Source organism: Salvia hispanica, chromosome 5 (genome assembly GCF_023119035.1).
Source record: "Salvia hispanica cultivar TCC Black 2014 chromosome 5, UniMelb_Shisp_WGS_1.0, whole genome shotgun sequence".
Lineage (NCBI taxonomy): Eukaryota > Viridiplantae > Streptophyta > Magnoliopsida > Lamiales > Lamiaceae > Salvia > Salvia hispanica.
Window position 1 is genome coordinate 12,242,744 of NC_062969.1, and position 15,014 is coordinate 12,257,757.

Below are 15,014 nucleotides of genomic sequence, written 5' to 3' on the forward strand. Positions count from 1 at the left end.
CCATCAATGGAGGAATTCAAGGTAAAGTTGAATGGAATCTTAACACTTTGCAAGAGGAATGCCTTCTGGTCTGGACTGGCAGTGATTCCTCCTTTGAATTTAAGGACATTGAACGAGAAGGTATCCCCAAACAAAGGTGCAGTCAAGCTAAGAGCTGATTGATTTGATATTAGATACACAAAATGTTCTCTTATTAAACTCTGTGTCGTCGCGTCAGATTCAACCGCAAACACAACCTTTGTCGTGTTAGGTCCAGCCGGATCTAAACGTATTATTTCTACCTATTGCAAGGAAGAAACTGTATCAAACTTCAGAGAAGATAAGAATATGAGCAACCTTGTATTCCATACAAGGATGCCTGTTATCACAGAGATTTCTCGTCACAGTTTAGGCAACAGAATTCCAGCACGTAATAGGCATAGATACTAGCTATTGCTTATCTAACTCAGACTATGCATACAAGAAGGTTTTAGCAGCGTGTAACTCGGTTGATTGGATTGTTTCATTGTGGATTCCATCTTACACATCCATCTAGAAAAGAGAACAAAACATAGCAGCAAAGCAGAAATTAGCGAACCGAGAGCTTTGAGGAGTACCTTAGTATTGGAGAAGGGAATCTCATCAAAAATATCATACTCAAGTTGCAACTTACAGTCTGAGAGAAAAGGAACTGACTTGTTCAGCATAAAACTTGCGACAACATCATAACCTGCATAACACCAAATGAATATTTTTTTACATCACATAAAAAATTCCATACGGAAATTAAATCAAACAACAAATTAAGAGGCAGTTCACTTTCATGAACAGAGCATACAGAATACCAATTTTTCCCATCCACCCATTGATTTCGCCTTTGTCATTAGCTGTAGTAACTAATACAACCCAGTTTACATCCTGAATCATTTCACTAGTCCCTAATGGTTTTAAGCCCTTGGATTCAAGGGGCCACGGCCTAACTGAAACTGCAAAATGAATGCTAACCTTCTCTACTCACAGTGTTCCACATGTCTCGTGGCCAATGCATCATATCATACCAAAACTGAACACTTGAACACTGAGTTGGAAACGACAAAACAACTAGAACATTGAGACAGCTGAGCTACTGGAATAAGTTAGCATGACTCCTAGAGCAAAAGTATCATTCTCTGGCTAAAAATCTCTTTGATAGCACGTAGCAATTGAGAGCTAAAACTATGGCACAAGATCGAACTATAGCTATCCCTCCATCCGGAAAACCCAAGAACCAACCAAACGGTAATTATGGAATGTCATCAGCTACGCTCAGGAAAACAAATTCAACGAAATTCAATATAAAGCACCACAATAAGTGATTGAACAATAGCAAGAACTGAATTTTTAAATCATAACGTAAGCCATGATATTGACAAGGGATCCTCGACTACAGAAAGAAGAAAATCATTTGCATTTATTGTGAATCAAAAAAAGTAATTCAAATCACGCCAATCAAGGATCATGATGCCTCCTTCCAACCATAAAAATCCAAGAACTCAATCCATCAAAAACATCTAAATCCCAAAACTAGAAAAGATATGTACATTACAATATAAGCTAATAATAATCATCCCACCAAAATAATCCAAACTTAAAAAATATAATTGAAACATACAAAAAGTCCCACCAACCTTGAAAATCCAGATCCAGAACTCGTTGGTCTCCAAAATGAAAGAATGGCAGCAAAAAAACAGCAGACAAAAGCACCCCAAAACCAAGAACCAAAGCGAGAACACATCTCAAAGACACCAACTTTCTAACCCTACGGCAGCTCAAGCAGCACCCATTACTACTCTCTGCACCAGGGGTTGTACCCTGAGCATCATATGCTGTACCCTCCAAAGACTGCAAATTTTCTGCCTTTCCCATTTGCAGAAAGAAATTTCCCGCAATGTGGGTCTTTTCCTTGTGGGTTCTTCAGCTACACTCCATTACTGAAATCTTTTTCAGTGAAATAAACTCCATTGATTGCCATTCTCTCTCTCTCTTTCCCCTTTTTCTTGTTCTTGCTTAGACAGATATCAATTTTTGGTGAGTGGTTATGGGTTGGAGAAAAGGAATAATCTTTACTTTAGGGTTTGAAAGTTTGGGGCGGAAGTGGGAGATTGGGGCGTAACTTCGGCAGATCAACTGTTTCTTTCCTCGTCTTAAGGATAAAGACAACTCACTGTGCTGTCTTTTTTTGCTTCTTTTTTTTCCTAAAGCTAAATAGGTGAATTTGCAAATTAAACAAATAAACGTAGTACTAGTAGTACTGTATTACAGAAATTTAAATTTGTAAAATTTTAATTTTATCATTACCAGTTTGATTATTTGCAATATGGTATCCATCTTTTTGTTGTGGTGTGTGTGTTTCTTATTTTATTTTTGTTTTTTTTGTTGAAGGGATGTTTCTTGATTTTGTTAGTGGAGTTAATTTCTTTTATCTTTCGTCTATTTATTTTTTATTTTTTTTGGCTCATTGAGGACATTTTTAACAACTTAACATAGTGAGGAATTTAATTCTTTATAATGCTCCTTTATAATGACATTCATTATACATCAAAATAGTAGTTCGGAATTTTATTGTAATTTTAAGGCTGCTAAAAACTAATTGTGTATGTAAATGTAATATAATTCATGGAATATATGTGTGTCGTTTTAGCTCATAATTAAACAATAATCGTGTAGGTATTGAAGTTTTGTTAAATGGAATTTATTATTCACCAACTAAACCTACTATAGGCAAATGAAATGTCGAATAGCCTGAATAACACAACTCGCGGATAGAGTGTCATAATTCAAAGACATTTATTTATTTACTTACAATAATCTAGTTATTCTTATTGCAAATTCGCATTTATTTTAATTTACAGCCGTCGTATTACTAAAAACATAGTACTAGTATTTCATTCATTTTATGTTTGAATTCGGTAACTATTTAAGTTATTTTACATGACAAAAAAAAAAAAAAAACAGGCAATTTCTATACATTTTATTCTTTTATATTACCTATTCTTTCTCTTCTATTTTATTCATTTTCCATTTAACAATAATATGTCATTTTTTAATGTCGTATTCAAAACAACTGACTCAACATATGTAAAATGGACTGGATTTGAGAATAATAAATCAATGCCCTTAACTTAGTTTTGCCGTTTAATAACTTTGTTACACAAAATGTCAAAAAGAATGAAATACTTATAATAAACACTTTCCTCATTATTTGTCGACGAATGAAGTACTTATATTATTAAGAAAATGAATATAAAATGACTAAATTGTTATGAATTCAAAGATTAAGTTGGATTTTTGAACAATTCAAATTACTTAATTAAAAAAAATTAATGTATCGATTTGAGTTAACCCATTTATATTAAATAAATATTATTTCATCATAATGGTACTCCATATTATATCATAATTTTTCAGCTGACATATTTCATTGATTTAAAGTTTGTTGCAAAAATAATGAACATTGACATTCTATTCAATTTTCCATGCTCAGGGATTTGCCCCAAAATGTGGTGTAGTCAAATTAAAATTTAAGTAACAAATCTATCTATCAAAACATTTTTATTTCAAACATTAAAATTAAAAAAAATACTTCACACTTAAGTTTTGCACTTCATAGTTCATACTATCTCTCTTTCTCTCTTTCACAGTAATTAATACAGTATATAATAGGTTTTTTCTTTCTTTATCTATTCTATTTTGAATCAATACGTAATTACATCCTAACATTGTACTCTCCTCTGCCCAATCCACCAATGCCATTGTAACTATTCATTCCTTTGGCATGCATCGGTCGCATGCACAACTCGACCATATCCACATATGCTTCTCACAAGTCCGTATACACAACTATATCAACAACCTACATTATGAATATATTGACATGAAGATTCAAATGTCAACCAAATGTAGTTATACATATGTCTTCTGTTGACATCAATATTTACATGTCAACAGAAGACATACGTATGTGAACTACATTTAGTTGACGTACAAATATGATCAGCTGACATCTATAACATAGGTTGTTGACATAGTTGTCAGTTATCAACCGATCATAGGGATGTATTCATATACTTTTCCCATCTTTTATACTTTTTCTTTCTCAATCTCTACCATCCATATTCAAGATCTTAGGGCCGAAATTAGAGCCTCATTTAATCATTTTTAATCATTAAAAATTGAGAAAAGGGCGTTTAGGGAGATTCACATGCGCTTCTGTTATGGTAAGTCCTTGATTCACTCTTTCTCAAAATATTGCAGCGATTCCAGACTCAAATATATCTCTCTTCTTCACTGATTAATTTCTCATCATTCTCCATTGAAGGCAATTCTTGTTCTAAATAATCTCACGAAATTTGCATGATTTTGATAAGTCGTTGATAATTATATTTTGTCGGAGCGTCCCCGTAATTTCTTCTACAATGCAAGAAGGTTGTTCGTCTCCAATGGAAGAAGATTATTCTTCAACAATGGAAGAAGGTAATCTTTAGCGAAAACTCTATGAATATTCGGCCCATGTTTCATTTATTCCAAAGGAGAGACACAATCGTTGTTGCTTGTATGTAGGCTGTAGGGTTTTCTGTGCTCGTTTCCTAATTGTATCATTTTTTATTGGTGTTACTGCCACAACCGTGTTCTAGGATCAAGAGTTTAGTTATGGTCTCGGCTAGGGTTTAGAAATCTGGGCGGCCAGGGTGTTATTTGAGTAGATAAAATTAATGTAGATTTAGTACTGTGTAATTTAAAATTTCAATTATATAATGCACGTTTTATAATTCGTAATGCGTTTGTTAGCTGAGACTTGTATTTTGTGATTGTATACAGTGGTTGTTGTTCCTGATTGCTCTTCAGATTTGAAGCCCGTGGTTGGGCAAAAGTTCAAATCATTAGATTTTGGTTTCGCGTTCTATGATGTGTATGCACGTGCTGTTGGTTTTGATACGCGTAAATCCCAAATGAGGAAAATAGATGGTGTTACTACTTGGTATAGTGTGGTATGCAATAGGGAAGGCAGCAAGAAGTCGAGCGAGGATGACCAAGCGAATGCACGGTCTGGTTTTTCGATCAAACGCCGACGGTTATCCAAGCGGTGTGGATGTAAAGCGAGGATATCTTTCAAGTTTTTCTCTGAAGGAGGAGTTCCATGTTATTTTATCGAGGATTTCACCGAGGTTCATAACCATTATATGGTTGAGTCAGAGCATCAGCATTTTATGTCACTCAATCGAAACTTGGAGGACGTACATCACCAATTTATTTTGGATTGTTCGAAGGCTAATATAGGCCCCACACTTACGTTCAATGTTTTGAAGGAAATACTCGGTGATTTTCAGCTAGTTGGTTGCAACGTTGGGGACATCAGGAATGCTTCTCGAGACATCAAAGCATACGCACATGGTATTGACGTGCAAATGGTTTTGGATGATATGGCTAAGAAGAAGGAGATGTCAGAGGCATTCACATACGAGTACAAGGTTAATGCTAGCAACCAACTGGTTGCTCTTTTTTGGTGTGATGGTTTGATGAAGAGGAATTACCATATGTTTGGTGATATAGTGGCTTTTGACACCACCTATAACACCAATAGGTATGCATGACGTGCATTATAACATTTGGATATGTACATTATTACATGCATTATTATTTTTGTTTATATGCATTATATGTTTCGAAGTATGAATTATGTTTGCCTTTGCTACGCAGGTATTGTATGATCTTCGCGTCATTCACGGGAAAGGACAATCATGGACGACCAGTAACTTTCGCTGCTGGTTTGGTAAGCAGCGAGAAGGCAGACGCTTTTGCATGGTTGTTTAGACATTTTGTCCAGTGTATGGGGGTTGCTCCGAAGATGATCGTTACAGATCAAGATTTGGGCATGAGATCGGCTATTGAAGAGATTCTTGTCGGGACACGCCACAGATGGTGTATGTGGCATATCATGCATAAGTTGGCCAATAAAGTTCCTGGTCGATTATTGAGGGACGAAGATTTCAAGAAAGAGTTCAATGCCCGCGTCTGGTCGGATCTGCTTGAACCCGACGAGTTCGAAGAAGAGTGGAATGGAGTACTTGAACGTTATGGCCTGGAAGACCATGGTTGGTTGAAGACATTGTACGACTACAGGCAATTATGGATACCTGCATACTTCATAGATTTCCCACTTGGGTCGACGATTAGGACCACCTCGATATCTGAGTCGGAAAACAGCTTCTACAAAAACTTTTTGAAGTCACGCAACAATATTGCCGAATTCTACTTGAATTTTAACCAAGCTTTGGAATTTCAGCGGGATAGCAGAACAAAGTTGGACTACCAAGACGCTAATGCCTTGCCTATATTGGCCACTACCTTGCCGTTCGAGAAACATGCTTCAACGATGTACACAGATAGTATGTTCAAGAAAATACAAGAGGAAATTGTTGAGGGTAATGACAGATGCCGCGTGTTGGGGTTCTCCTCTACAGACATGGTCGACACTTACAAACTTGGAGACAGCCTTCGCAATTCTTACTTTGTTAGACATGATAAGAGTGACGAGTCATACTCCTGCGATTGCAAACTTTTCGGTAGGCAGGGATATCTGTGCAGTCATATCTTCTTTTTGTTCAGGAACAATGAAGTGAAAAAGATTCCGGATCAATACTGCGCAAGTAGATGGATGAAGACTCCGTTAGCCAAGGCTGTTCATGGTCAGTTTGATGACACTCTACCTACCAAGGCCATCGTTGATGAAAGGCAAAACGTTTCAAAGCAAGGGATTTCGTTGTTCTATGGTTTTCTTCGCCGATTTGAGTCGGACAATGATGTCCTTCGAGCGTTTGTTGGTGGCCTTGAAGATCTTGGAAATTCTCTTCAAGGTGGTAATCCTACAACGTCCGCCTCTGAAAAAAGGCGAATGATTGAACAATTTTATGGAATGGAAAGGCCCGAAGTTGTCGAGGTCCATCCTCCAGATGTGGTAAAGACGAAGGGGCACGCGAGCTCCGCTAGTCGTCTAATTTCCAAGAGAGAAAAGGCTATCAAGGATGCTACTAGGCCCCTTAGACGGTGTAAGGCATGCGATGAGTTGGGCCATCACGACTCCAGAAATTGTCCAATGCTTAAAGAGCTGGAAAAGGAGAAGGAACAGCGTAAGGGAAAGAGGAAATGTTGATGTATTTTGATTATAACAACATTATTTTTATTTATTTTTTGCGTTTTATGTTCAGTATTGAGGTCGATGTCTTCCCACTGTGAACAAGGTTTTGGAAATGATTGGTCATTTTAAATTGGTTTTTGTGCATTATTGTTATCTATATTTTACATTACCTTAATGTGAATAACCTTGCATTACATACCTAGTTTCATACATTATAAATACAGATTTATTACATTATTTTGTTATATGCACTGGTATGTCATTGCATTAGTATCCCGAAAAAGTTCATTATTAATTAATTTACTTACATTATTTGTTTTAATTACATGCATTGATTATAGAGATTGTTGTGAAATATTATTATATTCAATAGTTGTGTTCTACATTACTCCCTATATATTTTACATTATTAAGCAACAAATTGTCATTATTAACTTATGCGTGGCCATTATAAGTTTTTTGCAGCAAAAATTTAGTACCAAAATATCTAAAACATACCAACCCACAATTTCGATGTTCACCCTTCCAGCATGAGTTATCAACAAAAACATCTAGTTCATATCCAAATTAAAAACATCTAGTTCACTCGATCCCATAATTCTCGACCAACTTTTCGAAGCTGGATATAGGCTGCCGATCCATCCAATGCTTCGTGGCTTGTGTTTGGTTGGTCCTAGTCTTCGAGTTATATGGAGAAGTTAGCAGAGCCGTTGCAAACTTCATTCGCAATATTTCCAGACTCTTTGTTCCTTTGGCAGTTAGTCCGCAATCCCAATCTTTCTCCCTCTCTCCAAAGTACGTCTCCATATGCCTCATCACATACACCCCTGTGTCCATCGTGCTGCTGTTGTTCCTCCACGGCATGGTCACGACATGCGCATTACATTTTTTTACCTGTGCCGCCATTTTTGAAACCTTGGACTTCGTAAGTGCTGCTGCAAAGAACTTTTTCTACACCCAAAGAAAACAAAACTTTAACAATTGCATATAATGTTCAATTCGTGGTATATAATGCATAATTGATGGAGTTGCATGTATAGTACCAGCACGGAGGGAGTCTGCCCATATTTTTCTCCGAATGACCCGTGTGTTTCAGCCAAGGTGTGGTCAATGATGTTCATCTTGGAATCTGGAAGATCAAAACAGACCACATACTGATGGGTCGTCCCCCAAACTGGGAAGAAGAACTGCACAACGAAAGGAACATTACAACACATAATACTATCTCCACTACAACTAAAAATCAACTACATTATTTTACTATAACTCACCATTTCATATTTGTCCCACTGATAGCTGTCCGTTCCAATTGTTTCCTCCAAAACCCTGGTCCAGAACGTATCAAACTGGAATTTTTCTGTCCATTCGGGTTGTGCGTCCACCATTGACTGAATCTGTAGTTTGTTTGTGTTATCAGTTACAAACTTGAAGTTATTATAGTAATTTGACAGAAACATAGAGGGAACGGTGTACACCCACGCATGGTCTTGTAGAGAAGAAAAGCCTGGAAACCGTCTCTAGCGCCTTGTTCTTTTCCATTGTATTCAGGTAAGAGCTCCACGTATCGATAACATCGAGGCTCACCGCCTTGAACGGGGCTAAAGATTGCAACTCGATCTGCACAGTACTCTTGAAGTTGTCGTGGTAGACAACTGAATCCCTGTACATGTTTGATACGTTAAAACAATTTCACATGTGCCAAAAATAAGAACGTCTAAGGTAAAACATTTACTTGTTCTTATCCGTTGTGCTAAGAACCCAGTAGTACAACTGCTTGTCCACTATGTGTGGCTTTGCCGTCACTCTGACTGCTCTCTCGTTGAATGGAGAACGGGCAGCCAGACTTGGTTTTTTCACTCTACCCGTTGCCTTCTTAACAAAATATAGATAGACATAAATTATAAAAAACACAGCAACAATCATACATGTTACAATTCACATGTCTACTTCTTTAATGTTTGCCTTAAATAAGATTTTTGATACCTCATCCGCACCCGAATCCTGTTGGATGTGTTTCCCTTTCCCTTTTCCTTGATCAACAACCTTCCCAATAACCTTGTATTTAGCACTCACACCTTTTACGGGCTGTGTTGTTATCACGATTCCCTTAAGTGGTGCTGCAGTGTGTTCCTTTAACAAGGAAAAAATCAAACAACCGAATAATGCATGACATCAACATAATAATGTATCAAATAAGATCTTTAATTAAGATATCCAACCACTTTTTGAATGTTCAACTGTTTTCCCTTGCCTCCCTTAGATGCGCCCTCCCTAACAGGTTGTTTTCTCTTAGTAACCGGGGCGTCAACGTTTTTCTCTTTGGTTTTCTGATTAAAAAAATATATGACTTTAACAAATAATCAATATAATGCAGCCAGACAGACATTTAATGTAAGAAAACAATGTCAATAATGTAAATTTACCATTACACAGTGGAAGTAATGCTGAAGACGTATTTACCTTGAGGGTCTCCTGAGCGGCTGCATTCTTTGATGGTGCGTTTTTTTTCTCGGCTTTTGTCTTAACCCTTGAATCCTCCTCTTTCCCAACAACATCTTCAGCAATCGGATTAGAACCCTGCACACAATGAGAGAGCTATTCAGAAATTATAATAATGTACATAATTACAAACACAAACACTAACGGCTATAGTTTCTACATACACTACCTCAGTGTGCGAGATTGGTGGATTTTCAAGTCCATCACCACCACCAGCTTCGTGTATGCTACCAGTGGTATCATTGCCTATCGGCTCGTGCATTTGGATGTCCTCTACCAAGTCATCAGCTGCAGGATGGTCACCAACTGACACATGTTGGAGTATATCATCATTAATCTTAACCCCTGAACCACCAACACCTTCTGTCCTCCGTGTTTATTGTGTAGCAAAGGGGTCAGGACAGTCAAAACCGTCCAGCACAAATAAAGGCCTATCGAATCCTCTTGTTATCGTCTTCTTTTTGTCATAGGCCGCCATCATTTTTTCCATCTCTGCAATCCACTCTGGACTGTACTCCTCTTCGTCTTCCCTTGCTTGAGTCAATTGTGTAACAATTTCTTCATCGTGAACCTCTCTCTCCTCCTCTAATCCCAACAACTTCTTTCCTATCTGACTCCCTACGCGGATGCACTGATCCTCCAGCAGTTCAACAGGTATCAATTTGAAATCCTCTACCCACGTCGTGATGGCGTGGCCCATTAGCACGCTTGACGCGATGAACTTATCTCAAATACGTTTTGCTCTATTCATGCTTGGTGCTGCACCGTCACCTCTGTTCACAGCCTCCATCCTCCTAGCTTCCTCATCCATCAAATACTTTTCTTTATCCACACGTTCCTCCAACCTCCCAGTACCGAACTGGTGACGCTCGACATCCTCTCGTTTTTTGAGGGTTTCTGTTGTCCAGCCCTTTATTGTTGGCCAGGAACGGCTGACACGCCTCCGTATGTGAACCACGCGGTCCACATACGCACACTGACAATAAACACAGTTCGCAAAAAGGTTAGATCAACTAGGAGTAATGCATACTTTAACTGAATAATGAAACATGATCAAACATAAAACAGATCAATAATGCATGTTATTCTGTGTAAGTAATGAATGTACATTATATACTAATGCAGTAATTGTTTCACTTACCAACAAAAAGTGGATAGGTCCCGTAAAATACACGGTTTCACCTCTGTCCCAGGTAGGATACGTGGCCTCCAAGATGGATAAGACGTACCCACACCAATTAAAATTTCTAATCTCATCAACGTCGTTGATGAAATGTAGAATTTTGGGCTTCAGATTTCCGTCGGCCGGTGTCTCAATCACTGCATTCTCTAGCATGAACATAAACATGCGCTTGAAATCGGGCCCACCATTCACCTCCGCCGTGATCAGTTTGGCAATGTCTCCAGCCGTCATTTTGTACCGACTCTTGCCACACCTATCCGCAACGTAGTCATTGAACTGGAACTCAGTTTATTTATCGACGGGCCTTGAGATTGGTGTGGGGCCTCTAGGAAAACCTAGGGTCAAGTGGACGTCCTCCTCATCAAGTGTCAACGCCCCACCCCCACACAACGGAATCTGGCACCTAGCTAGATTAAAGGATTTTAAAACCCAGTAGGCAATGTAACCTGGGATTTCCTTGACGTTGAAGTGGAGTATAGCGCCGAAACCAAGGTCATGCATGGCCTCCTTCTGCCGTGGAGTGAGGTCTTTCAAACAATTGAGGAATTCTGTAGTGCTGCGACTATATAAGTGGTCAACTTTCTTTCCTCTCTGCTTCCTCTTGTCGGCTTCTTGATCTGACGTACTAGCCTCAGCCGTATTCCCTTCCATAAGTCTTTCCCGGAATTTTTGCGCAATTGCTATTGGAATAACATCATCAACTGCATCGTCAATAGCCAACCTTGGCAGCTTGGATGCTGGAGAAAAAAAACAGTAGTCAAATCAATTACTGCAACACAATAACTTTATAACGTGCACATCTGATAATGTTAACAGAGCATAGAATAATGCTTAATTTAAACCTAATAATCCAGCATATGTGCATAATAATGTGAACAAAGAACAACACTTCAAGCAACACTTGAACAGAGATTTAATAAACTTATAATGCAAATAATAATGATAAAAATGCACAACAAACACTTAATGATGCACCAAAATAAAAGACAAGATAGCTTCAATAAATGATAATAGAGCATAGAATAATGCATAATTTCAACCTAATAATCAATATTACAGAACACATACATCAGCAAAGTTCAAATCCAACCAAATAATCTCGCATATGTGCATAATAATGTGACAACAAAGGACAACCCTTCAAGCAACACTTGAACAGAGATATAATAAACTTATAATGCTAATAATAATGATACAAATGCACAAAAAAACTGAATAATGCACCAAAATTGAAGACAAGATACTTTCAGACCGTACAATAATGTTAAAAGAGCATAGAGTAATGCATAATTTCAACCTAATAATCAACTAAATAATCCACATACATCAATAATGTTCAAATCCAACCAAATAATCCAGCATATGTGCATAATAATGTGACAACAAAGGACAACACTTCAAGCAACAATTGAACAGAGATATAATAAACTTATAATGCTAATAATAATGATACAAATGCACAAAAAAAACTGAATAATGCACCAAAATGGAAGACAAGAAACTTGCAGAGTGTTAAAATGGCGCAACATTCTCACCTTCGGTCTGCGTCGGCTGAGTTTTGTATGGGCGACCTCTTTTCGACATCTCAACGCTAACAAACACAACAACAACAGAAACCATTTTAGATTTTACACAGAACGATAGCTCATTCGTCTACGGAACCAACAAACATACAACCTATACCCAAACCTAAAGCAAAATCGACAAATTCAGGACGAATTCAACCCAAAAAACTAACATCAAACCAAATACAATTCAGAAACCAACAATAAACATCCAAATATTCATAACCCATCTTCTAATGCTCACAGTTCCACATTTTTTTCAAAGAAATCAAACTAAAATTCGCGACTTTATAAGCTTACCCTTTATGAAAATCGGAGATGAATTGTTGTCCGACGGCGCCCGCGAACTAAAATCGGAACTTTGAGACTCGCAATCGTCCACCCACGGTCGATTTTCACAGTGAGAATCGAATGAGAGACTAGTTGTCGGCGGCGGCTAGGGTTTGAATGGGTTTGAAAAAGGAGAGAAGTTGTTTTGATCGTGGTTTGACGTGATAGAATGAGAGAGAGTAAGAAGTTGGAAGGTCTATGAAAAGCCCGACCTTCCGTTTTGAAACGTGTTCCAGACATTACATTTTTACTATTATAACCTCATAATGCACAAAATACTACTCATAATGCAATACGGGATTAAATTCATAAATCTAATCTTGACCGTCCACTACTCTAATCTAATGGAAGTGATTAAGAAGGAAATAGTATCTTAAAGGTTAAAAGGAGCTTAATGCTCCCCACCGATCATATCCCAAAATATATTTATGTTTGTAACCAACAAATTTAGTGTGGAAATGACTATTTTTTCGATCTTCGGGGCGATGTAGGGACAAATGGAGAGGGCTGACATGACAATTTTATGTCCGAATAAGAGGAAATTAGTGGCACGGAGCCACCCCCTAGATCCGTCAGTGCACCTCTTAACCCCTTTCGCGACACACAACTGCTTGCATTGTCTTTCACTAGTCGCTTGCTACCGCAGTCGACCTCAACATCTCATGGTCGACTGTTTTCATCGGGCGAATGTTGCATTTTTATTGGAGATTACATGTTTATTTTCATCTTTTGAATATGGATGTTATTCTTTTCGATAGTCGTGATTGATCATTTTAATAAATATTTGGTTTGTATGGCATGTGATGAACTCAATTTGCACTTTGCACCCTAATAATCTTGAATAATTATTGTACAAGCACAGTGTAGGATTGATTATTTAACCAGCCCTTCTACCCGTCATCTATGGTATGGTGTATACACGTTGAAATAAGGGGGTACAACTATACCCCCAAAATTTTATAGTTTAATAGTATATTTTGTCACATTTCCATGGGTGGCCTAGTGGAAAGTTAGCTCTTTCAACATTCTAGAGGCCTAGGTTTGAAACTTCTTGAGCACGTTTCTTACCCTTAATTTTTCAATTTAAATTTCTCTTTTCCAAGTTTACTTTGTTTTAATTAATATCACCTCTAATTCAATTTTATTTTGTTCTCAATTCATATTTAAGTTTTATTAATTATTTTGTTGTTAACAAATTTATTAGTTTAACCACTAACTTGCTATTTTTTAATTTAATTTCGTATTCTTTCGTATTTAATTTTCATTAATTATATTTTAATAGATACTTATATGACTAATATAATATATATTTTTGTACGTTAAAAAAAACTTAATCTAACTGAATTGAAATAGTAGTAGTGTAGTACTCCATATTTATAAAACTAACCTTCTCATTATATTCATATCTATATAATACGGAGTATATTGCTAATTAGAAAAAAACATGGATACTTGTACTTTAAATGTATAATTTATGTAATACTATAATATAATTTATTTTTGATAAAAAAATAAAGACAAACATATTAGTTAAAAAAATAGAATAATTGAAAAGAACATAACAAAGAAAACAAAAAAGACTAGTCACATTTTGGAATTTTAAGTCGTCATAGTTATTTTTTGCACCCCCAAATTAAAATATTTGGATACGCCACTGCCCGTCATACGCAATTGTAAAAATACTTTCACAACAACAATTAAGTGCTTATGGTGTTGGGTTGTGTTGTCATTAATTTTATGCGTTGTTGCATGATTTAAAATAAACCCCGTTGTTTGGTATTTTAAACGTAATTCTTCATTTCATCTTCTACCACCATGAATCATTTCAATTACTAAACTAAACAATCAAAATAATATAATCATCAAATAAAATGTCCCTTAATGATATAAACAAAGAAATGTTCCTTTAAATGTTTGTTTTTCAAAATTAAATACTTATTTCCAATCACTATTAACATATTAATCTATTTAATATAATAAAAAACGATAATACAAACATATAATTATACATGTACATCGAAGCCCGAAGGTATGCTAGTTTTTATGAGTTTATCTAAACCCAACAAATTCTCAAATTAATGCTTTGGTTTATTATCTGGACAAACCAATTTACTGTTGTAAATAGAGGTATGCCTTATTTATATATGTTAACACAACAAGATCTAAACACTTCGATTATCTCACACACTCACAGTATGAATAATCTCACACACACAAAAAACACACACTAATCTTGAAGAAGAAAACGAGAGAGTTTCTTGGAGAAAAGAGATTCTCTTTATTG

The 15,014-nt window shown here is 36.6% G+C and overlaps 1 protein-coding gene across 1 annotated transcript; it reads left to right on the plus strand.

Annotated features, from left to right (window-relative positions):
• Positions 1 to 4,433: 4,433 nt before the first annotated feature.
• LOC125189442 (protein FAR1-RELATED SEQUENCE 5-like) lies at positions 4,434 to 7,168 on the plus strand. The gene is made up of 3 exons (XM_048086720.1): positions 4,434 to 4,491; positions 4,837 to 5,599; positions 5,716 to 7,168. Exons 1-3 carry the CDS (start codon positions 4,434 to 4,436, stop codon positions 7,166 to 7,168), a joined length of 2,274 nt encoding a protein of 757 aa, XP_047942677.1.
• The last annotated feature ends 7,846 nt before the right edge of the window (positions 7,169 to 15,014 follow it).